Source organism: Benincasa hispida, unplaced genomic scaffold (assembly GCF_027475165.1).
Source record: "Benincasa hispida cultivar pf3 unplaced genomic scaffold, pf3_genome.v1.1 HicScf1514, whole genome shotgun sequence".
NCBI classification, from domain to species: Eukaryota; Viridiplantae; Streptophyta; class Magnoliopsida; order Cucurbitales; family Cucurbitaceae; genus Benincasa; species Benincasa hispida.
Genome location: NW_028325870.1, coordinates 7,375 through 30,994, shown reverse-complemented (window position 1 = coordinate 30,994; position 23,620 = coordinate 7,375). Strand labels below are relative to the sequence as shown.

The window sequence follows — 23,620 nt, the reverse complement described above, 5'->3', positions numbered from 1 at the left end:
TAGCAAGGTAACTTTGTTGGTAGTGTCATTTTTCTTGGAAAAGTTCTTGATCGTTGATAACGGTGGAAGAGGAAAGCTAGAGGAATCAAGAAATATGAGTTTTGATTTATTCTATTCCTCCTTTTTTCTAGCATGCTTATGGTTTTGTTTGAATATTTATCCTAAAAATGCACATTCTATTTTACTGTTTTTGTTTCTATAAAAATCGAATATCTAAATGTAAGACGTTTACATGCTTTCGTGGGAATTCGATTACTTTACACTAACGATATAATTGGAATTAGTTTTGAATGAGTATGATAAATCAATGATACCCTAATTCATACTTTAAATGACATTTGAAAGAGTGCCTATAAATATCGTGGCACTAATATATATTTGAAAGTGAACAAGGACTGATATAATGCATTTAATTATGTTTTGGATGAGTATTAATATACTATCTCTCAATACATCATTGTTTTTGTTTTTAGAATGAGTGCTTACCGTTATGGATGTATGTATGTCATTTTCAAAGAGTTTCTTAAATTACAACTCTGTTTTTGTTTTTAGAATTTTAATTAGGGATTCAATTTTTTTTTCTTCTTTGAAATAGGTGAAATCATAATAGAGAGATTGCGATAAATAAACATAAATTTCAAAAACCATAAAAAAACTAGGGTCCATTTGGTAACCATTTTGTCTTTTGTTTTTGAAATTTAGTCGATTTTCTTTCTTTCTTTTTTCCTTTTTAACAATGATTTGTAGCTTTTTAAGTATAATAATTGAATTCTCAGTCAGATTCCAAAAAATAAAATCAAGTTTTTTAAAAAATATTTTTTTAATTTTCAAAATTTGACTTGATTTTTTAAACTACCAATAAAAGTAGATAATAAAAGAAGAAATTTAAAGGTTAAAATAGTCTCTATAAACTTACTTTTTAAAAATAAAAAATAAAATAATTATCAAACGAAGATTAAATCATCCTCAAACAAAATCTAAAAAATCTATTAATGAGAAGTAATCTATTATAGTCCATAACTTTTAATAAATCTATATATATATATATATATATATATATATATATATATTTTGAATAGCAAACAGAATTAATAAATAACGGGAGAGTCAGAATTACAAGAAATAATTGGTCAAACATTTATTAAGATATAATTTTAATGGAAATTGGTTAAAAATTTATATTTTTAGCTGTAATTTTAATTACTGCACAATTGTGTTGGAAAAAAACTTGAGTGCTCCTAACGAGTTTGAAATCCGAGAGAGCAAGGGATTGAATCAATCGAAGCAGAGGACATGTGGATTTGATCCAAACATCAATGGAAGTCAACAATTCACCGAGAAATTCAAATCTTCTCAATAAACTCAAATCCTTGATCATTTTAGGGTTCATTTTTTTCTTGCTTTCTACCCATACAGTTCTTGCCAAATCTCGCCGTCCAGTCACTGTAAGTTTTGTTCGTCTTCTCGGATCGTAATTTTCTTCATCTTCTCACTTGATTGTGCTTAATCGTATTTCAATTATTCAGGATGCTGAAACCAGGCAAAAGAAGCAGGAGTGTTACGCTGATATCGAGAGGTGAGCGTTTACTTCAAGCTATTTTTAGGGTTTTTCTTTTTCCTCTCTCTCGAATTCAATGTAGCTGTAAAATGATCTGCCAGCAACTCTGGAATGTGATTTCTCCTTCCTTTTTTCATCCCACCTGCTACTGGTTTGATTTGCTACGATAATGTGTTGAAAATGTGCAGCGGATTGTGGGGTTGGCAATGCAAATCTTCAGCTACCGAAAAGGAAAATTGTGCCCTGCGATGTCTTTCTCCCACTTGTTACGATCTAGTTTATGGCAGTGATCCGGTGAGACAATGTTCTTCTTATTGATATGTGCATGTATTTCTCTGGCTGTTCTTATTTAATTGCTAAGTCTAACGTTGGATTTGTGTTAATGTAGCTCGAGGAAGGAGAGAAGGATCTTGCCAGGAGTCAAGAGTATAAGTATTGTATATATAAGTAAGTACTGTATTTTTGTTCAATTTTCCAGAAAAGAAAGTGTTGATCATTTCTTATTTGAAGCATTGGTTTCCTATCCTCAAGGAAGAAGACATGGGTCGAAATTGGACGTTTTTGGTTATTGGAAATTTTTAAACATTTCGTGTTGGCTGTTCTCTTTTCATTCTTTCCACTGTTCACTTCATCACCCAACCGTCTGAATAGGAAATTGGAAATGTTTTTGCTTGGTTCACTAGTTCATATAATACATTCTTTATCCAGTCTTCAAATGCTATATCCATGGAACAGAGATTGTTTGTAAGGAGCTTTGACATCCTATACTGCATTGGTTTGCCTTTGGATGGCTGGAAAGGAATCTAGCCACTGCTTATATTCTAGTTGCTACTTAACTCATAGAGAAGCTATAGTTTATAAATTACTATACATATCTAATATGTTTTTGAGTGCTATCAAATCAGAGATCTCCCACCATGCTTAGTTCCAATTTTGAATTTTTAATCATTCGAGAATCAAAATTGTATCCTATTATATCTGGACTTCATTGGCAATCTCTGCTCTTTTGTAATTTCATTTGATCAAATGAAATCATTACCGATGTTTCTCATAGAAAAGATATATATATATATATATATATATATGGACTTCATTCTTTCCCCTTTTGAGAGCTGAGTTGATTCTTACCATTGGTTTATAACCCGTTAAGTATTTAGTTTACCATCTGTCTTTAGACCTTGTTAAATGAGTATTTAATATAGGGGATCTAAGGTGCTTGCATATGATAGCCCCATTCCCTAACTCAACACTTTCCAATACTTCTATCATTTGCTTTCATTCTCTTCTCCTCTTCTTCCTTTTCTAAGGAGTATTAAACTAGAAGATCATTCTTTGTATTGCGTTTAATTCAACTGCATCCCTGAGTTTTAAGTAGAGTGTTCTTAGTCCGATTGAGCTCCATCAGGAGTGTTTGGCCCAAGGAGTTGGGAGAGTAAAAGTTGGAGGAGTGGAGTGGTGGATCTACAACTAAAAGACATAAATTTTATGTCATATTAGTTCTTTACACTTAGGAGTTCATTATTATCTAGACTTCATAATTCTACTCCTCCACCACTACTTTGTAAGTGGTTTTCAACTATATATTGTTTCAGTTTGCTTTCTGCATCTAGGACGAGATGAGTCGAGAGAAACTTCCTGAAAGAGTCATTGGATCTCGATCTAATTACATGTTTGCTTGTCAATTATATTTCAATTTCTATTAATATTTGAAATTGACCTAACATTGATGAACTTTATAGACTTCCAGTATTTGGAATTTGTTGAATTTAAAGTTTCGAAACCTTTTTTTGCTTGCAGGTTATCGATGGGGGAGAGTCTGGAGGGTATTAAGGGATCCTTTGACTACTGATGTTTGTCTGCTTTGTCAAGATTGTCTGTGCTATATAATTGTCTGATGTTCCATTATGCCCTGTTCTTCTGACTGCCTTTTAACATTTGGGTCAAAATATAAGGTACAAATAGGGGTGGTCATTCAAACCGCAAAAACCGAATTGAAAACTGAAACCGAAAAATGTGGAGTAAAACTGAACTTAAAACCGAACCGAACCGTTTTTTAATTAAAAAATATTACATAATTTTTTTTAAAAAAATGTCAAAACCGAATTTGAAATGGTTCGGTTTGGTTCGGTTTGAAACAATAAATCGGTTCGTTTCGGTTTCACATATTAAAAAATTTGATTCGGTTTGGTTTGACAACCGAACCGAATCGTTTTCACCAACCCTGAGTTCATTTTTTTCTTCCTTTCTCTCTCTCTTAGACTCTTTCTCAAAGGTCAAACTTTTAGTTCTTGATTTTTATTTATTGAGTATGCAAATATCTTCTAAAGTAGGTTATTAAACACGTTTGGGTCTCTAATCTATATTATTGAAGTAATAATTTAGTCCTTAAATGCTTGTTTGTTATGATCTATTTTCTATATTTTTAAATTTGTAATAATTTAGTCGTTGAATTTTAACCAGTATACTTCATAATTTGTAATAGGTTTCTATTATGCTAAGAACATTGTTAAGATTTAAGGATTCATTTTTCTGCATATAGATTGACAAATCGATTAAGGATTAAATTTGTTTAGTTTTAAAGACTAAGTCACTTGGGATTTATCATGGCAATGGGTAAACTGATACAAAATTGAAAGTTTAAGAACTACAATACAAAGACTAAGTTGTTATATAAATTTAAGGACAAGTTTTTTCTTTCTTTTTTTTAAGCATAAATTGGAATATGGAAATTTGAACCAAGACCTCTTGGTCTTTAGCACATAGAAATGTCGGCTATCCTAAGATTATAATAATCACCTCTTGCTATAGTAAATACTATTTTGTACTCCTCAATTAACTACAATCTTCAAAATCCTAATTTGTTCCCGTATTTACTATTTGTTATAATTTTTACTATTTTACATTTATCATTTTTTTAATCTTTACTATCGTGTTTACTATTTTTTTCTCAAACTAAAATAGTTTGCATCTCAAATAATTCAAACTAAAATAATATACATTTCAAACACAAATTATTATAATCCAACTATAATAACCTAAGATTATAATAACCAATTTTTTGCCTCAAACACTTCTTAAAAATTGGATCGTGGAAACTCTGTGTATATATATGTATATAAATACATTAAGTTTGGACCAAAGTTGTAACTTACGAAGAACTCATTGAAAGTTGAAACAAGCCATCCAAAGTGAAATTTCAAAAACGTGTCAGGGCGGCCACGTACTTAATCAACTTTGTATGGGAAATGAGCACAGCAAAAGAGAATTTGTCCAACAACTCTTGTTTGATATTGATTCAACTCAACTTATTCTTTGTCTCTAAATTTTGAGGTTAATTTCTATTTAGTCGTTAAATTTTAGAATATTATATTTTTAATCATTAAATTTTGAGTTTAACTTCAATTTAGTCTTTAAATTTCAAAATGTTACCTTTTTAGTCCTTAAGTTTGAGTTATGTTTCAATTGGATTTTAAGATAAATACTCACTTTCAATTTTGACTTCAACTTCTATTAATTAATTAAAAATAATTATGAAGTGAATTTTAAAAATAGCTTTAATGTTGAGGTGAAAAAAATAGTAAAATTGAATTAATTATAATTTTTTAAAAAAATTATTTTAAATTCAGTAATAAACATTAAAAATAGTGAATAATTAGTGAAAATTTGAGGCTAAAGTATAGATTTTTAAACTTAGAAACCAAATTGGAACAAAATTCAAATCTTAGGGTAAAGGTGTAGCATTTTAAATCTAAAGATATTTAGAATTCAAACTCAAAACTTAACGATTAAAAGCAAAACGTTTGAAATTTAAATAGAAACTAAACCCAAAATTTAAGCATCAAAATTATATATATTTTTTTCTTTATTATTATTGAAAACCATGTTGAAGTAATGATATCACATTAAAATATATTTTATCGACGAATATCTATAGCATTTATTACATGTACCTAATTTATTCATCGGTGTTATAGTATAAAGAAAATGAATCAATTCATCAACTTTATACTATTAGCCTTTTCTTTGTGATTTGGAAAATTTATAACTAAAGGAAAACCGTCAAGTTTTAAATATCCAATACATTCAAAATCTTATAATTCTTCATGAAAAATCTATGGAAGATATTTACTTTGCATAGTTAAAAATGCCCATCCACTTTTTCCTCCCTTTGAAGGAATATTCTTATATGTTACCTATATGACCCAACTAATTAACATGACCTCCTAACGATATCGTGACATTGAAGTTTTAAGATAAAGTTTTTTTTCTTCTAAGAGATTTGGCATATCCTCAAAGCGACAAATGACATTGAATTATTATAAGATAAAAAAAAAAAAAAAGAGTAAAAACTTTATGAACTTGGACTCCCATAAATAGCATAACACTCATCCTGTTGAATTTTGCAAATTCTACAAAATATGCAAATAGAAGTCTCACTTAAAGTAAAAAGGAAATGGTAAAAAAAAAATCGAATCCATTGAAGTTTCAATTTTATGTTGGGTAAATTCAAACACTTTTTAAAAAGTAAGGGAATTTTAGGTTTAATAAAATATTAAATTCTTAATTTGATGCAACATACAACTGTTTTCAAATTGTAGATGGTTGAAATAAAATTGAAAATTAAAATCCATATGAGATATAAATGAAGAGTAATTTGAAAAATGAGTATATTGAATTATAATTGTTGTTGTTTACTATGTGTTCTGTATTTATATTGACATGTGGGGTACACTGTCCAATTTGTAACAAACATCAATTGGTTTGTATTTTACAATTACGTTATTATTACCACCGTAAGCAGTATAAAAAATGAATATGTCACGTTTACGATTCATAATTCTAAATAAACATTATCCAAGTTAGTCTAATTATATTTGTCCTTCTAATTTATTATTATTATTTAATTTAACTTGTGAAGGTTCCTTTGAAATGTAGTCAAACAATCCAATCAACCAAAGCACAAATTTTCAATTTAAAAATTTTCAAAAATCTTTTCCCCATAAATTCGATCCCATATTCCCAATCCTCAAATTAAAAAATAAAAAATAAAAGAAAGGGCTTAGCATCTACCCAATCTTCATTGGCATTGATTCGGGTTTCCCATTCAAAATGCAAAATCCTGAGAAAAGAATGATGACCCATTACTTATTTCTATGAATTTTGAGTTTTCTCTTTGAATCTTGAAGGCTCTCTCCAATTTTCACACCCAGTTTCTTTTTCCATCCTGAAACCATAGGATTTTTTCAAATTGAAATCGTTATCGTAGCTGCATTAAAGGCAGTTTGACGAATTGGGTTCATAATTCGACGAATTTTCGTCATACATATCCAATTATCTGAGGTTTCTTCTTTCTTCAATCGATCTTGTGTGAAGATCCGATTCCTAAATTATTGGTATATTTCAATTCCCTTAATTTTGTATTCATTTGATAATCGGCTTTGAAATTCGACGATGTACTATTCGCATCCGCCGCCGATGCTGGTGAACTGCTCCGGCTGCCGGACTCCTCTCCAGCTCCCGCCAGGAGCTCCGTCGATTCGGTGCGCTATATGCAGGACTGTGACACAGGTCATGGACCCACGAGCTGTCCCTCCGCCGTCGCCTTCTCACACGACTCCGCCGGCTCCGGTTCCATCGCCCTACAACCATGCGCCACCAGGACCTCCAGCCCACCCGCATGGCCGTAAAAGGGCTGTGATCTGTGGGATCTCATATAGATACTCGAGACATGAGCTCAAGGGCTGCCTTAACGATGCTAAGTGTATGCGTTATCTTTTGATCAATAAATTCCATTTTCCAGAAGATTCTATCCTTATGCTTACAGGTACTTTTCCCCAACTCTCTCAGTTCATCATAAGATTTATTGATTATTGCTATTTGCTTGTTGATCTTAACTCTTTGAGAGACTTTTTGGAATCCTAGGATATATGATTGTGGAGTTCATATGTAGAGTATATATGTCTGTATGTCTAAGTAGTTTGAGATATCTGATACAGTTTTTGTTTTGAAAATTTTTATTCGATAATTCTATCGATCTTTGTTTGAATAAAATATAGATTGCAATTTTTTCTTTTAATTTTTAAAAATTTTCTTTCTTTTTTGAATAATGAACAACAATTAACCCATTATATTTCTTACAAAAATATGGTTAAATAAAATGAGAAATCAAAACTTTTGATTCCTAATTTTTCTCCATGAATTTCATTATCATCTTTTGTTACTCTATATTTTTACTATGTCATGAATTTTTTTTAATTAAATCTTCCTCATCATCTTAGCAGCCACTAGAATGTCACCACATTTCGTCTAAATATTTTCAACACTCATTTAATATGTGAATCCAATTAAATAAAAATATTTTTTAACAAATTTTTACGTATAAACATTGCACTTAATGCAGACAAAATAATATTTTTTATAATCAACAACCCTACAACATACTTTAATAGTCATCAGTCTTATAGCAGTCGAAAGTGGTTGTTGAAGTTGATTATCGAAGATGATTTTCGTTGAAGTTTGTAATCGAAGATGGTTGTCGGAGCCTGAAGTTGGTCGCATGAAAATGGTATTGGAGTTGGTTGTCGAAGTTTGTCATCGGGTAGTTTTCAAATCCTGAAGTTGGTGGGGCAAAGGTAGTTGTCATCGGAGGTGGTTGTCGGAGCCTAGAGTTGGTTGCTGGAGTATCATCGGATGTGGTTGTCGGAGCCCGAAGTTAGTTCCTGGAGTGTGGCAATACCGATGGATGGAGCCATTGAAAACCTTGGAAAACAGGAGACTTGGGGTGAGTTGGTAAAATATACCAACTCAACTCCACCAACATTTAAAGTTGGTGGGCCAAACAATGAGTTGGTGTATTATACCAATTCAACTCAACTCATGTTGGTGAGCCAAACACCCTCTAATTGTTATGGAAAACATAACAACTCACTTCTGCTTGTTGGTACTTCTATGGTTTCATTCTTATAGGAAATGTTTGAGTGGCCACTTTTGTTTGTTATTTTGTTTGGAAGCATCATAGATTTCATTTGTGTTTTAGGACCTGTTAGGATATTTGGCCTTACTTGAGCAGGATCGGTTTTATAGGTTGTACGGACGTGTATGTTGTTGAGTATTGGATATAATTTCTAAACTCTCAGCCTTTCATGGGCCATTATGCAAACATGTTACATGGACAGAAGATTAGTTGTTAGGAAATGAAATGGTAATCTTATGCTTTTTAGGAGGGAATATTGTGAGTCCAATTTCAGAACTATTGATATGTAACAAGAAAATGGTAAAATTGTACTCTTAGAGGCCATCACTCTCGACGACTATCTGATTCTAGGGGTAGGCTGAGGTTGGGGTGTGTCCTATTTTGTGGGAGCTTTGGAGGGTGAGAAACAACATAATCTTTAGAGGGTTGGAGAGATTTTATGTCAATGTCTGGTTCCTTGTTAGATTCTCTATTTCTCAAAGGTTCTTTTGTAAATATTTGCTTGGTCTTATTTCTCTGGACTGGAGTCCCTTCTTTTAGTTTGACTTTTTTTTTAAAAAAGTATATTTTTTGTATGCCTATGTGTTCACTAAATCGATGTCAAATTCTTTTTAAGAGGGAGGACAAACTCCTCCTCCCTCTTGGCTTGGCCAATGTAGCGTGTAGTTGTTATCACATTGGGTTGAAGAACCCGTTTGGAGTTCATAGGAGATCCACTAGTGACCAGAGTATCTTGGGAAAATATCAAGGATGATAACATTGCTTATTTATTTCGAGTCTTGTATTGGCATGAACTAAATCAGATCATTTTTTTATATATTGTTTTTTCAGGGGGGGATAGGAAACGTTAAGTATATAGAAAAATCCAGAGCAAGGGCCACAAAAGAACAACCTAAGGGTTGAGGTAAAGGAAATCCCTGCCTAAAAATTAAGGAATAAAGGCATTCCAATTACTTACAATGAGAAGAGGCTGTAATTACCCACCAAGAAACTGTATAACTTATCTTCAAATAGGAGACCCTTGATGTTAGCCTTGCCTTGGAGATTCTCCTAAAGCTTCAATCATCCAGGCTTCTATTTTTTTGGGAAGAGAAACTTGAATCCCAATTTCACATCATATTTAGGCTACAACCTTACTTGAACAGAATCTGTTCTATAGGTCGAACAATTGTGTCTTTGAGTTTGTTTCATTTAGGCTGTTCCGATTTTTATTGATGGGTTCTCTTTAAATGAATTCTGAATCCATGTCTGCGTATTGCTTGTTTTCTTGCAAACTTTCTAAGCTCTCGTGTTCTGGATAATGAAGCTCTATAAGTTTTCGCCTGAGGCCCTCATCAATTATCAATCACTTGTAAATTTATTGCTGATTTATTTCTGTATATTTTTACTTATGGTCATTCTGGAAATTGAAATGCAGAAGAAGAAACTGATCCATACCGAATTCCCTACAAAAGCAACATTAGAATGGCATTGTATTGGCTAGTACAAGGTTGTCAACCAGGTGACTCCTTGGTTTTCCATTATTCCGGACACGGTTCTCGCCAAAGGAACTATAATGGTGATGAAGTAGATGGATATGATGAAACTCTCTGCCCTCTGGACTTTGAAACTCAGGGAATGATTGTTGATGATGAAATTAATTCGGCAATTGTTAGACCTCTTCCTCAAGGTGTAAAGCTTCATGCATTTATAGATGCTTGCCATAGTGGCACCGTACTAGATTTGCCATTTCTATGCAGAATGGGCCGGTTGGTATCTTATAAAATATGTTTATGTTTTTTGGCCGATATATAATATGAGACATCGATGTTGTTCACACTGAAGTTTATATATCTTCACTTTCAATTGTTGAATGGCTCTTGGATTAAACTTTTCGATTTTCGCCTTAATCATAGGAGTGGACAATACATGTGGGAGGACCATCGTCCACGATCTGGAGTATGGAAGGGAACGAGTGGCGGAGAAGCTATTTCTTTCAGTGGCTGTGATGATGACCAAACCTCTGCTGATACTTCTGTAAGTTCCATAATCCACAATTCTTTTTATCCTATTCACATTGCTTTAGATCTGAAATGCAATGACACCGATGAGCTAATTACTTAAACGGGAACAGGCTCTATCAAAGATAACATCAACAGGTGCCATGACTTTCTGCTTCATCCAAGCAATCGAGCGGGGACATGGAACTACATATGGAAGCATACTGAACTCGATGCGAAATGCCATAAAAAATGCTGGTGGTAGTGGTGACATTATTGGTGGCACTGTGACGTCTTTGGTCTCCATGCTTTTGTCTGGAGGGAGCGCTGTCGGTGGGCTCAGACAGGTACTTCACTCAAGAGTTCCATGTTTGATTGAGACTATAAATGCATACAATTCACTGAACACCATGCTAGTATATTGATGCTAAGAGTTTTGGTTCAAATTTCATTTTTGTTAAAAGCTCAAGAATTTTTGGATGTTTGCAGGAGCCGCAATTAACCGCGTGTCAGCCATTCGATGTTTATACAAAACCTTTCTCTCTGTGATTTCCTTTTTCTTGATTGATCTAGAAGAGGTGATGATTCAAGGTTACATGTGGAGTAGAGTTATACCTATATTGGCCTATTTCTACATTTGATTGATATAGCTTGTTCAAATTTTATGCTCACGATGATGGGAAAATTAAGGCAAATTGAAAAGGCAAATTGTAGTGTACATGGATTGATGATATAGTACTACTACGTGTTCGAATCTTCCTTGTTACTGTTCATTATTAATTAGATAATTTCAACCGTAAAGACTAATGCTAATGAAAGGTAAAGAGATTCAAACCTATCACTAGTGACACTAATATGACATTAAAGCATGTTTGGGAGTAAGTTTGAAATGGTTAAAGTCACTTTGTTTAGGTTTAATCATTCGAGATTAATTTTGGTGGTATGACATTTAATAGCATAAAGCAAAATATTCAATTGATTTTGCACTTATATGAGTGATTTTAACCATTTCAAAAGTAAACTACCTCATAAATCAAATAAAACTTTCACTATAACCAGACATTTATTTTTCTTAGTCTTGGTAGCTCTACCTTTGTCGTAAAAATGATGTAAAATATTTGAGGGATGAGTGGCAAGATTCTCTATCAACTTACAAAGTATATGGCCAAAGTAACCAAACCTAAAATCATACCTTTTGGAAAGGGAAAAAAAACTAACCTAAAATCACAAATTAATGAATTCCTTTCTATTCTGATTTCATAAATCCATGTAACTAAATAAATTTCTCTAACTTTGTTGATTTGATTGGGTATGAAGGGCGAAATATTTCCAGTTGGAGATCAGAACTTTTAAGAACTTCGTTCAAAAAAATCTGACCTTTATCCAATTGAACTACCTCCAGCACGTTGCCAAGAACATCAGCTGCAATCCCAGCTTGTACAAGACTTCCAGGCTCCTCTCCACCTTCATATATAAACTTCCCAATTTCTTTCAACGAAATCAAATTTTCCCACATCAAGTTAGCCAGTAATCGGCCCATAAATTGTGGAGCTTTTGGGGCATCATTCACAGCATCGTCCAGAGTGGCAAGAACTGATTGGATTCTGGTAAAATGGGGAAGAGCAAAGAAAATAATCATGTTGGAGAAAGGTTGAGAAGAAAAAGGAAAAAGAAGGATTTCTTAGAAAGCACTGGTGCGCTTGGGAGAGCAAAGCATGACTCTCGGTTATCAAAAACACTTCATTATTTTATGATGTAATAGTCTCTAAATAATTTATCAATTTATTTATGCAAGAAATCTTATTTAAATCTCAATACTAGTCTCTATGAGACTAAATCATTGCAAATTTTAAAGTATAGGGACTAAATTCAGCGACTAGATTGGTATAAAATTGAAAATACAGAGACTAAATCATTACAAACTAAAGTTAAAGGATTAAATCACTACTTCTTTAAAAATTTAGGAATTAAAAGTAATTTTTAACCCCCGAAAAAAAAAGAAAAAAAAAAAGATTTCTTAGAAAGATTAGGATGCTTACCCTTTGAGAAGTTGGAGTTGAGTCAATGTAGCATCCTTTGATTTGATGAGGCTAACAAGAAGTTTAGCTAGAAGATCCCTTTCTGTGTTTTGTCTCTCAAAGGAGTCTGTGACCCAAAGAGAAATCATGGAGGAATGGAATTCAGGCGAATTCAAGTCCTTGATGCACAGGGTAACTTCCTTCTCATCTCTAGCGCTGAAACCAAAATTGATTTTACTTTTTTACTCGGAACCATAAAAAATCAAGTAATAATACATATATTTGCAATTTCTTTACCAATGAACTGGTGAAACCACCTCCACATTATTAGAAACATAATTTTTTTGCGAGTTCTGACGAAATTCATCTTCTTGGAATATCATTCAAATAGGTAAAAGTTTCACTGTTATTGGAATACTCCATCCTAATTCAGAAATTTCTAAACAGCACTATACTAGTTACTTCATCCAAAATTTCAAGCCTTCAATATCTCAAAAAAGATCATGAACGATATATATTAATGCTAAAACTGGACTTTTTTTTTTGAGAAAAGATGAAAAAGTGTAGGGGCATACAAAAAAGGAGTCAACGAGGGAGCCCAATTATAAGAAGGGGTTTCCAGTCAAGTAAAATAAGATTTTGTGAATAATTAAAAACACCTGGAGATCGAAATCCAAAGAAAACATAGAATTTACAAGGGACTCACATCACTATAAGAGATTCCATTCTTTCTCTGGTCAACAAACTCCACAGTAGCACAAAATCATAAACGATATATTCCGATTCACGTGTTTCTAATTTGCACAGTAGCTCACAACAGTTGTTTTATCCATGCAAATTGGTTTAAGAACTTGAAACAATATGGGATGGTAAAAGAAGCAACAAAGAATGAGATAATACCTGTAATATTCCCTAATTGCAGCGATGGACTTATCTCGCAGATGATCCTCGGACATAACTTCACAATGACCATTCGGAGTCAATGCTGGTTGTTCATATTTGGTCGGCTGACACCTCCGAAGACCGCTAATAGCAGGTTCCTGTGTACTCATTGCCTGATCGAGGGATTCTGAACCTAAAATTCCCTGTGAAAATTTCCTTGAAGGGATGTCCCCTCTGGAGTTGGAAGTTGCATGCTCTGATACTAAGCCATGAGGACTTAAAATAGCTACCATTTTTTGGGAGTTATTACCAGTCGGCAAGGGCAAATCTGATAATGAATTAGACGAAACGGATCGTGACCCTCTAATGAACATTCCTCTAGCTAGACCACCTTGGGGACCTAAAGTGACAGAATCATCACTGATAGATCTTTGGGGCAATGGAGTTGGGAATGCCTTGGCCTCAGAAGGCTGTAGTTTACCTTTAAAACAAGGGTCTTGACTGCTTGAACCACAATTCTGGGTCGAAAAACCGTGAAAACCACCAATCTGGGCATTGGGAGAAGGCAATAATGCAGGCGCTTTTGAACCAAAATCCATTGATGTTCCCCGCCTCAATGGTGGACTGATCCTAGGACCACGGGTTAATCTACTAGTTTGTGCTTGGCGTTCTTGCACAGCATCCCTGTGGACTTCATCAATTTTTTTAGGTCCTTCAACTTTTCTCCTCTGTTGCCATTTATTCTTTCTCAAATCAATTGCATCCTTCAACATGAATCTAACCCTAGATGACAGTTTCATGTTATTAGATAATTCAGTCATCATCTCAAAATATGCATTCATATGGTCCTTGGCTTTGGGGTGATCTATCATCTCTCCTATGGTGCTCATTAATTTGCACAATGCTTCAATATCTTCCTCATCCGGATTTTGATATTGACCCAACAATTTTTTGATGCATACATGCATGATTTTCTCTGTTATCATCTTCTTCTTGTAAAGCTCCCCAATTAATCGGATGTTGCCAAGCATTCTTCTACGCGCCTTTGTTCTATTCACTTCTCGTTCCTCTGCAGACTGTTTCATCTCACCGACCTTATTAACTTCATCATTTTCTTCCTGCTCTTTCTCAAATTCCTCTTGGCACTTGTTTAAAAGCAACCTCTTAAAAGTAATCTTCTGATGATCATCGCTAAAATCAGGTAACTCACCAGCTAGATGGAGACAAAAATTGGCGTACATTTCACAGAAGGTAGGCTCCATCAGAGCTTTGTCAAAGATCTGAGAGATGACACCACTTAGTGTCTTCGAACTATCAATATTAACTGCTTTCACTTGTTCAAAGAGTTTTTCAAAATTTTGTGGAGTTAGCTTGTTAAGTATAGCCTTCAACTGCCTTTGTTTGGTCTCTTCCTGGTCAGCCGCTTTACCCACTTCATACTTCTTCTCGGCTCTGTGCATCACCTGTGATGGAGTTGGAGGAGAAATTATACCTTTAACCTGAAAAATAGCATCTCTTTGCCACCTATCAGTATTGGAGCCATTTCTTTGAATCTTTCCCTGAGAACCAACGTGTGCCCATTGGGACTTTACAGCACTATTGTTAGCACCTTGAGTAGGTCGAGTGCTATCCAAATGTGAATGCCGCCCTGAAGCAAGTAGTCTGTCATCAGCAGTAATAGCACGATGGTCTAATCGAGACCCTCCACTTGGCTTATCCATTTTTCCAAGGTTAGCAGGTGAATTACTATTAACAGAACGAGAGCCATGATTAATACTCATTAAACCCTTTATGTTGGGAGTAACTTCAAACCCAGCTGGAAGGTCCATGAACTGCTCGGCAAATTTCAGGAGGAAATCTCTGGAGTATTTTTTAGCCAGATCTCTACTCTCATCCTTGAGGCGCAGTGCTATTTTTCTGTTGGCCTTATCCTCAAAACCACCCTCGTATTTCAATGTAACAGTAGAATTATCAACTGCATCTTCCCAATCATCTGGCTCAAGTTTACCCTGAACATCCTTCCTGGTCAAGACAGCCTCTTCCTTAACGGAACCAGCAGATTCGTGTTTCATATTTATGCTCTCATTGGAGCTTTCAGCAGACAAGACAGTCTCTTTCTTCTCTTCAGTTTCTTTATATGCCATATAAAGGTCGGAAGTAGTCCCAGCAGCATCTGCCTTCCGAATAATTTCCTTCCTCTTCTTCTTCGACCTATTCCTCATCTTATTTATGTCCATAACAGGTTTGTCCTTAATAAAGGGTCTAAAATTAGGGTCACATTGACCACCAGTGTGCTCTATTCTATCTCCTTTCTGCTTCATCTCTGATGGCTCAGACGTTTCAACAAGAGCAGATTGCAGATCAGCTCGGCACACTACAGTATGATTTTTAGTGTTGCTGTCACTTTGACAAGAAGATACAAGAATAGCTGAAGTCTTACATCCATGAGTTTTGGAGCTAGAAAGAACATTACTGTCGTTTGTACTGCCAAGTTCTGCATGCGAAATTATAGGTTCATCCCATTCTTCCAGTGTTTTTGACTTTGAATTGCCATTATTAATTGCAGTTGGCTTCATGCAAAATGGAGGTTTACTTTGTTCTATGTCATCTTGAGAATCAGGCAATCTTCTCGCTCCTACTTTTTTTGTTCCAACGAGCTCGTGCTTTGATTGCTCAAATTGCAAAGAGGAATCCAGCTTAGAATTACAAATGGAATCTGAAACCTCAACCTGATGCAGCAGTTGAATCGGTCCTTTCTTGCCTGATACTTTGTTATCGGCCTTAATTGAGTTGGACTTAGACAGGCTTTCTTTAGGACAAGAGTAGATGACCTGCGTCGAAGACCCTGGAAGAGATTGCATTTCAACATGCTTTGCTGCCGAGGAAATAGAGTTCTCATCATGAACTTGGACTTCTTTCACATTAGGTGAATCAGCAATATGATGCACAAGGCTCATACTCTTACTATCAGGGAGGGAAATAGAAGTTCTGTGACTAACAAATGATACATGGGAAGGCTTCTGATTCTGGTTTAAGGGTGCTCCTGCCGAGGCTTGCATCTCCCTTTTGGTCTCTTGCTCTGGATTTGACGTTCCAATATTTGGTTGATCATAGACACTGGAATCATTTTTTGCTAATGGTTGTCTGGGTACTGGCAGCACTGACCCTGAAGGTACAGATTGAAACACAGGGCGTTGTGCCTGGCAGGTAAGAACAGCTGATAAGAATAAACCATTCCAGTTGCCAAGAAAAAGACATAGTAACCATAATTAGCAATATGAATAAATCATGTCAATAACTGAGCATGAGCAGAAATGTTAATCTCAAACTTAGGCCAAGTATACCGAACAACAATCCAAATGAAGTAGAGATGACCATGGTACATACATGCCAACAGATTTAGACAGTTGCCATGCTCAAGATTTATGAAAGCCAGAATCAAACTCCCCAAAATATATATTTGATGAGTGCCAGAGCCATATATCAAGACAGTAGCAGCTACTGAAAAGACGCACTCTAACCTGGTTCAATATCTCGTCTTGCAGATTCGAAGGAGCTGAGCTGGTCCTAGGAATCTGAAATACCAAAGTGTCAATCCTCACAACAGATATAACCATATAATTTATTGACTACCAGGAATCACATTGAAGGCTATGGTTATATATATCATCAACGTTACTAAATAATCATAGATTGGATAGAACACCTGGAAACCAGGACTTAAGGATCCAAATTGAAGTGGAAATGTTATATGCTGTTCTCCCAAGTCTAGACATGAAAAATAACTATGATTAGCATCCCAACCAAAAAAAATGTACCATTAAACTAACCAAAATAGATCTCATCACGCACCACCACATGCCAAAACACTTCTCTGTTGTAAATGTGAACCTAATCAGCTTACCTTTAAAGAGGGTGGTGTCGGAAGTTTTTGATGTAGGCTTAGAAGATGCATTATTTTGAACAATTCCGCTCTTGGATTCTGAAAATGCATCAGAGGTCTTTGAGGCCGTTTGAGAAGTTGCATTTTTTTTAACAGTCCCGCCTTGGGATCCTGACAATTTTATTGGATTGGATGCTGATCCTGCAAGCAGAGTAGTGCACGTAAGCTCGTATATTGCAAAATCATCACAGAGAAATGTACAAAAATAGAAAACATCTAAAAGAAAAGGCCTTAACAATAATAGCATCGTAAGGAGAAAGAAACACTGATCTAAAGATAACATTCAATTTGTAATATAATCAGATGCTGATCTCTGACCTGATAATAAACTACTAAGAAAGCAATTGAATAGCTTATCGAAATTTTTTCTTTTTGTTTTTTCTTAATGAATTCATACCATTCTGTTGCGGCTGCACATGAGAACCGTTTTGTCCTCCGCGAGGGGCAGAAGAAACGGTAGAACTTACAGAGGATTCACCAGCCTTAGTTTTCCGTGCTTGTTGAACATCGTTAGACTGCTTAACACTAAACCAAAGACCGAAAGGGAAAGAAGAAGAAACAAAAAGAATTAGACCTAAAAACAATGTAAGAAATCAAACAATCCTTAGAAAACCATATAATTCATATAAAAGATACTTCCTAACGACAATCCAAAAGAGAGGGAAGAAAGAACACACAAAATGCCATTACCTATGGTTGGAGACGATCGGCGGCGCAAACCTGCCGGAATCGCCCGGCTTAGAATGAAGTCTGTATGAGATATTCTGTTGATTGAAGCTCGACGATCGCCCAGATTTCTTAAACTGAGGATTCTCATTCTTATTATGCCTTGATTGATCGAAAGACATATATACCAATCCCTTACTTCCGAATGTATGTGTATATTTTCAAGAATTCTGTACAGAAATCACCTCCCGTTCTTCTTCCTCCTGCAATCATTCCTACACAGCCAAAAACATCATCAATCGCTACACAAAATCGCGAATAACCACAATGTATCGAAGAAAATTCAAAACATTCAAGGAATCAGAAATACATTAACGGAAATGAGACAGCGAAGAATCTTGCAGAATTGGGAGTGATAGTGAATGTGAAGAGCAAGGATTTCCAGAGAAAAACGGAGAAAATCAAGGTGACAGAGAAGCTATGGAGGATTCTAGAGAGAGAATGAATGGTAGTGTGAGAAAGGCGGCAACGAAACAAGGTCAATGTGAGGTCAGCCTTTTCCAGGTGATTCAAAACGGATTTTCAATTTCCCAATACAATTTTTAACCTTAAATTTGTACTTAAAAATGGACAAATTAAAAAGAAAAAAAGAAACTCCTAAACTTGTAGAGTTGTATCTAAGTTAGATAAGCTTTGTAATTTAAAATTTTAAAAATATTAATATGTTAACAATTTTAACCGTATGTAGTTGGTTATTAACGCATTTGTATGTCGCTTGCAATTCTAAATATTATTATAAAAAAGATTGATTTTATGATTCAATAATCATAAAATATATGTATGATTTGAAATTGATAGAGCTTAAATATTATTATTATTATTTAGTTCAACATATATATATTTAAAAAATGTGAGAATAGTTTCAAATCTCTAACATCTTGATCGATGATGATACTTTATGTCAATTGAACTATATTTATATTAGCACAATGTTATTATTTACATTTTTTTAAGTACAACTAGTGATAAGAAGATTCGAACCACAAGCTACATGATTTTTAATATACTCGTATGTCAATTAAATTATATTCGATTAGGTGGTTATTTACATTGATTACATGGTAAATAACATTGAGAGTATTATTTAATAATTACTTTATAAAGCATAACATTATTAAAAGGCATTATCATGGACTTTACTCTAATGAATATACAACCATGATCATTGTGTATGATCATGTTGTAATTACTATGATTATTTAATACGTATCATTCTCCACGGTTACATTTTATTAAATTGTTATAATCATTTTTTTTAGTGCGTTACACTTTAAATAAAAGCGATGGGATCCGAATAATAATTATTAATAATATCAAAAATTCGTGTATTAATTTAAAACAATTTCTTTTCGATATTATAGTTTGTCATTGAAACTCTGTTTTTTTTTTTTTTTTTTTTTTTTACATTTATATTTTCTTAAATATAGAAAAATAAGTCGATTTATTTACAAATATAGTAAAATGTCAAACATCAATGATAGACAGCGATAGACTGTCAAGATAAACGTCTATCAGTATTTTTCATTGTCTAGATAATTAAGCACATGAAGGTAGAATATAAAAATGAATAGTAGAATAGATACTGTTTGAATGAGAAATTTTGGACCAATCACAAGTCACCACGTCATTTGCTAAATTAACGATGAATTTCTAAATCATTGACTTTGGGTCCAATTAGAAGTTGACACATGTCCCGAATTGAATTGAAGACAAGTTTCGATGACGTCACGCGGATGAATTAGATGAGATTAAATTGGTCCAATTTGATATTACTATTTGGGATTAAAGTCCAAACTAAAAAATTAAAAAAAAAAAAAAAAAAAAATTGAATTTGACCCAAATTCCAGATTAGGACCAAAACCAACTAATTGAGCCCAAGGGTCAGGCCCATGGACCAACCAAGCCTACGAAGCCCACCTGAGAACTCTAAAAATAGAGAAGTTCTCTTCATTTGTAAGGGCAGCATTTTCTACACTCAGAAGACCCAGAGAGAATTCACTAACAAGCAGAGGACTCCTAATACTCTGAAGCTACACTCCTATAAGGCAGAAGACCTTTGAAGACACAAATAACTTCTACTTCAAGCTTCCAAGACTCCTGAAGCTGCGCTTCTATAAGGCAGAAGACCTTTGAAGACACAAATACTCTTCCAAGACTTCTACTTCAAGCTTCCAAGACTCCTGAAGCTGCACTCCTATAAGACATAAAACCTTTGAAGACACAAATACTTTTCCAAGACTTTTACTTTAAGTTTTCAAGACTCCTGAAGCTGCACTTCTATAAGGCAGAAGACCTTTGAAGATACAAATACTCTTCCAAAACTTCTACTTCAAGCTTCCAAGACTCTTGAAGTTGCACTCCTATAAGGCAGAAGACCTTTGAAGACACAAATACTCTTCCAAGACTTCTACTTCAAGCTTCCAAGACTCCTGAAGCTGCACTCCTATAAGGCAGAAGACCTTTGAAGACACAAATACTTTTCCAAGACTTCTACTCCAAGCTTCCAAGACTTCTACTTCAAGAACGTTCGGTGCTTTCCTTCTCCAAGTCAAGTATATTCACCCAACTGAGAGAGAATCAGAGGATCAAGTATTAGAGATCGAACCACATCGCATCAAATCAACTCCAACATCAACACCAACTCAAGTTCAACTCCACGAAATACGTTTCTCCGAAAAACTCGTGTGAATAAATTGGCACGCTTAGTGGGACCTCTCTACCTTTCATCTCTCTCTCGTCATCCAAGTTAACAAATCTAAAAATGGCACCAAAGAAAGTTGCATCCAAAGCTACCGTCACAAGCAACACTTACATAAGCTCTGTTATCACGGAGGAAATTTGGGGCCAGCTGATGGAATTTCCTAAAGGCAGGATCGTCATCAGAGAAAATCCCTTGTTTGAAAACTATGCTTCTGTTACTGATCTATCAGAGAAAGAATCACATTTTGATGTAGTGCTGTCATGATGACTGACGTAACGACTGAGTCGACCATGGCAGAGATAGAGGTAAAGATAAATCTCCTAATGAAGGCTGTAGAGGAGCGAGATCATGAAATCGCTGCTTTAAGAGATCAGATACAGGCCTGAGATACTGCTAAATCAAGTCAATCCCTAGCTACAAAAGCCAATGACAAAGGAAAGACTATCTTGCAGGAAAGTCAGCCATCACAATCCACCTTTGTTGCCTCCCTGTCAGTTTAATAGCTCCAGGATATGATCACAAACTCTATAAGAGCTCAGTACGAAGGACCGTTGCAAAGCTCCTTTTGTACTCCAAGCCATACACCAAGAGAATCGACAACCTCAGAATACCAGCTGGGTATCAACCTCCAAAATTCTAGCAGTTTGATGGAAAGGGCAATCCAAAACAACATGTTGCACACTTCATTGAAACCTGTGAAAATGAGGAACCAGAGGAGACCAGCTAGTCAAGCAGTTCGTCCGTACCTTGAAAGAAAATGTTTTCGATTGGTATACTGATTTGGAGCCAAAAGTGATTGACAGTTGGGAACAACTAGAAAGGGAGTTCCTGAACTGCTTCTACAGTAGAAGGCGTATTGTTAACATGATGGAGCTGACAAACACCAAACAATGGAAGGGAGAGACAGTCATCGATTACATCAATCGATGGAGAGCTTTAAGTCTAGATTGCAAAGATACACTTACTGAATTATCTGCAGTGGAGATGTGCACTCAAGACATGCACTGAGAGCTTCTCTAAATCCTACAAGGGATAAAACCTCGTACGTTTGAGGAGCTGGCAACACGCACTCATGATATGGAGCTGAGCATTTCCAATAGGGGAACTAAAGATTTCCTAGTCTCTGAAGGGAGAAAATACAAAAATGATGCCAAGGGCACTGAAAAGATCGTGGATAGTGTCACAAAAGAATCTATGGTCATTCATGTGACCCCGCTGAAATTTTCCTCCAAAGGAAAACAAACAAAATTTGAAAGAAGGCACAATGAGGGCGAGAAGCGTCGTCCAACTCTTAAAAAATGACAAGAGAAGGTTTATCCATTCCCTGACTCTGATGTGGCAGATATGTTGGAGCAACTACTAGAGAAGCAACTTATTCAGCTACCGGAATGCAAACGGCCGGAACAAGAAGGAAAAATAGATGATCCTAACTACTGCAAGTATCATTGGGTCATTAGTCACCCAGTTGAAAGGTGCTTCGTGCTGAAGGAACGAATTATGAAGTTGGCTCGTGAAAAGAAGATTGAGCTAGATTTAGATGAAGTAGTTCAGACAAATCACGCTACAGTAGCGGTGACTTTAAATGTTCTAATACTGTCTGTGTCCCATGCTCAAATACAAAGTCCGATCCAGTTTGGAGAATTCAAACCTATAGTTGTTCGGTTCCAATAAGAGATTCAAACAGCAAATTTTGAAAAGAAAGATAAGCTTTTTGAAGATGACAACGAAGGGTGGATAGTAGTGACTCATCGAAAGAGAAGACAACCAAACTCCACCCAAAAAGAGTCGTTTCCTATCGAAGCTATAGAAGAAGAAACAAAACTCATAAAAAGAAAGGCAAAAAGATGACACGGAAGCCTAAGCCTGCTAAGAAAGAAGACAAAGACTTCCCTCAATTCCGACGGCCGGCAACTTTAGTAGAATTTCTCCCAAGAAGCTTTCTCAATAATCATCCAGAGAAAGTATCAGAAGTTATTGCATATCACATTGTCGACATAGTGGAAGTCGACAACAATCATGTGACTGCTGAAGAAGTCAAAAACTCAGAAGAAATGAAGCAAAGAACTTCTGTCTTCGATCGTATTAAGCCTTCAAGTGCTCGATCTTCAGTCTTTCAAAGATTGAGTATGTCCACAGTAGGAGAAGAAGACGAATGTCCAACGACTACTTCTGCTCGAACTTCAGCCTTCAAAAGGCTAAGTATATCCACGTCAAAGAAAGATCAACCTCCAGCATCTACTTTTGATCGTCTCAAGACAACAAGCGATCAACGTAAAGGAAGGATGAAAATCTTGTAGCCAACGTCATTTCATGAAGAAAACAACGACGAAAAGATTCACAGTCGTGTCCCTTAACGCATGAAGAGGAAATTTTCTGTGGACATAAATACAGAAGGTTCCTTAATAGTGAAGCCAAAACTCATCATATTGACGAATCCTACAAATGAAGAGGATGATCAAAACCATGATAAAATAAGAGTTTTTGAAATTTAAATGAAGAAGCTCCTCATCGCAAGAGCCTAAACTGTATGATGCTCTTAGCCCGCATGAGCTTAAAATGTGAACGGCCCAAAAAAAAATTGTATGAACTACGTTACGACTTGATCCCTTTCATTATAAAGGGTACGTAGGCAACTTAAAGAAATTTAAGTTCAGTCGCGCATAAAAAGGAAAAAAAATTCTCTTCGAACTACATTATGACTTGATCCCTATCATTAAGAAGGGTATGTAGACAGCTTGAAAGAAACTTCAAGTTCAGTCCAGTTAAAAAAAAACTTGAACTACGTCATGATTCGATCCCTTTCTTTAAAGGAAGGAAACTTAAAAGTTTAGTCCATCAGA

At 35.0% G+C, this 23,620-nt stretch overlaps 3 protein-coding genes across 4 annotated transcripts; 2 read left to right on the top strand and 1 right to left on the bottom strand.

Moving 5' to 3' along the window:
- The first annotated feature begins 1,183 nt into the window (after nucleotides 1-1,183).
- On the top strand, nucleotides 1,184-3,948 carry LOC120087079 (uncharacterized). The gene is made up of 5 exons (XM_039043935.2): nucleotides 1,184-1,445; nucleotides 1,527-1,576; nucleotides 1,747-1,852; nucleotides 1,947-2,005; nucleotides 3,356-3,948. Exons 1-5 carry the CDS (start codon nucleotides 1,317-1,319, stop codon nucleotides 3,405-3,407), a joined length of 396 nt encoding a protein of 131 aa, XP_038899863.1. The 5' UTR covers nucleotides 1,184-1,316; the 3' UTR covers nucleotides 3,408-3,948.
- Nucleotides 3,949-6,489: 2,541 nt separating this feature from the next.
- LOC120073127 (metacaspase-1) lies at nucleotides 6,490-11,269 on the top strand. Its single transcript, XM_039025758.2, has 5 exons — nucleotides 6,490-7,382; nucleotides 9,949-10,279; nucleotides 10,427-10,547; nucleotides 10,645-10,857; nucleotides 11,000-11,269. The coding sequence occupies exons 1-5, from the start codon at nucleotides 7,010-7,012 to the stop codon at nucleotides 11,057-11,059; spliced, it is 1,098 nt and encodes a 365-aa protein (XP_038881686.1). The 5' UTR covers nucleotides 6,490-7,009; the 3' UTR covers nucleotides 11,060-11,269.
- A 270-nt stretch (nucleotides 11,270-11,539) lies between these two features.
- Nucleotides 11,540-18,614, bottom strand: LOC120073106 (eukaryotic translation initiation factor 4G-like). 2 transcript variants are annotated; one of them, XM_039025730.2, is made up of 9 exons: nucleotides 18,390-18,614; nucleotides 18,044-18,294; nucleotides 17,751-17,878; nucleotides 17,315-17,494; nucleotides 17,117-17,178; nucleotides 16,932-16,985; nucleotides 13,429-16,610; nucleotides 12,550-12,744; nucleotides 11,540-12,114 (listed from the first exon to the last, which is right to left on the bottom strand). In XM_039025730.2, exons 2-9 carry the CDS (start codon nucleotides 18,199-18,201, stop codon nucleotides 11,784-11,786), a joined length of 4,290 nt encoding a protein of 1,429 aa, XP_038881658.1. In that variant the 5' UTR covers nucleotides 18,202-18,294; nucleotides 18,390-18,614; the 3' UTR covers nucleotides 11,540-11,783. The 2 variants fall into 2 exon arrangements, with proteins under 2 accessions (XP_038881658.1, XP_038881666.1); XM_039025738.2 differs by having other exon boundaries at nucleotides 16,798-16,985; nucleotides 18,390-18,560.
- Between the last annotated feature and the right edge of the window lie 5,006 nt (nucleotides 18,615-23,620).

Excerpts from the sequence above, each read along its gene's own strand:
- LOC120087079 (XM_039043935.2), top strand. The coding sequence starts at position 1,317 with ATGGAAGTCAACAATTCACCGAGAAATTCAAATCTTCTCAATAAACTC. Across the intron at positions 1,577-1,746 it reads TGTTACGCTGATATCGAGAG|CGGATTGTGGGGTTGGCAAT; the intron begins GTGAGCGTTTAC and ends GAAAATGTGCAG. Across the intron at positions 2,006-3,355 it reads TATAAGTATTGTATATATAA|GTTATCGATGGGGGAGAGTC; the intron begins GTAAGTACTGTA and ends TTTTGCTTGCAG.
- LOC120073106 (XM_039025730.2), bottom strand. The coding sequence starts at position 18,201 with ATGTCTTTCGATCAATCAAGGCATAATAAGAATGAGAATCCTCAGTTT. Across the intron at positions 16,986-17,116 it reads CCTTAAGTCCTGGTTTCCAG|ATTCCTAGGACCAGCTCAGC; the intron begins GTGTTCTATCCA and ends TTGGTATTTCAG. Across the intron at positions 12,745-13,428 it reads GCAATTAGGGAATATTACAG|CGCTAGAGATGAGAAGGAAG; the intron begins GTATTATCTCAT and ends TTTTGGTTTCAG.
- LOC120073127 (XM_039025758.2), top strand. The coding sequence starts at position 7,010 with ATGTACTATTCGCATCCGCCGCCGATGCTGGTGAACTGCTCCGGCTGC. Across the intron at positions 7,383-9,948 it reads TTCTATCCTTATGCTTACAG|AAGAAGAAACTGATCCATAC; the intron begins GTACTTTTCCCC and ends ATTGAAATGCAG. Across the intron at positions 10,548-10,644 it reads AAACCTCTGCTGATACTTCT|GCTCTATCAAAGATAACATC; the intron begins GTAAGTTCCATA and ends AAACGGGAACAG.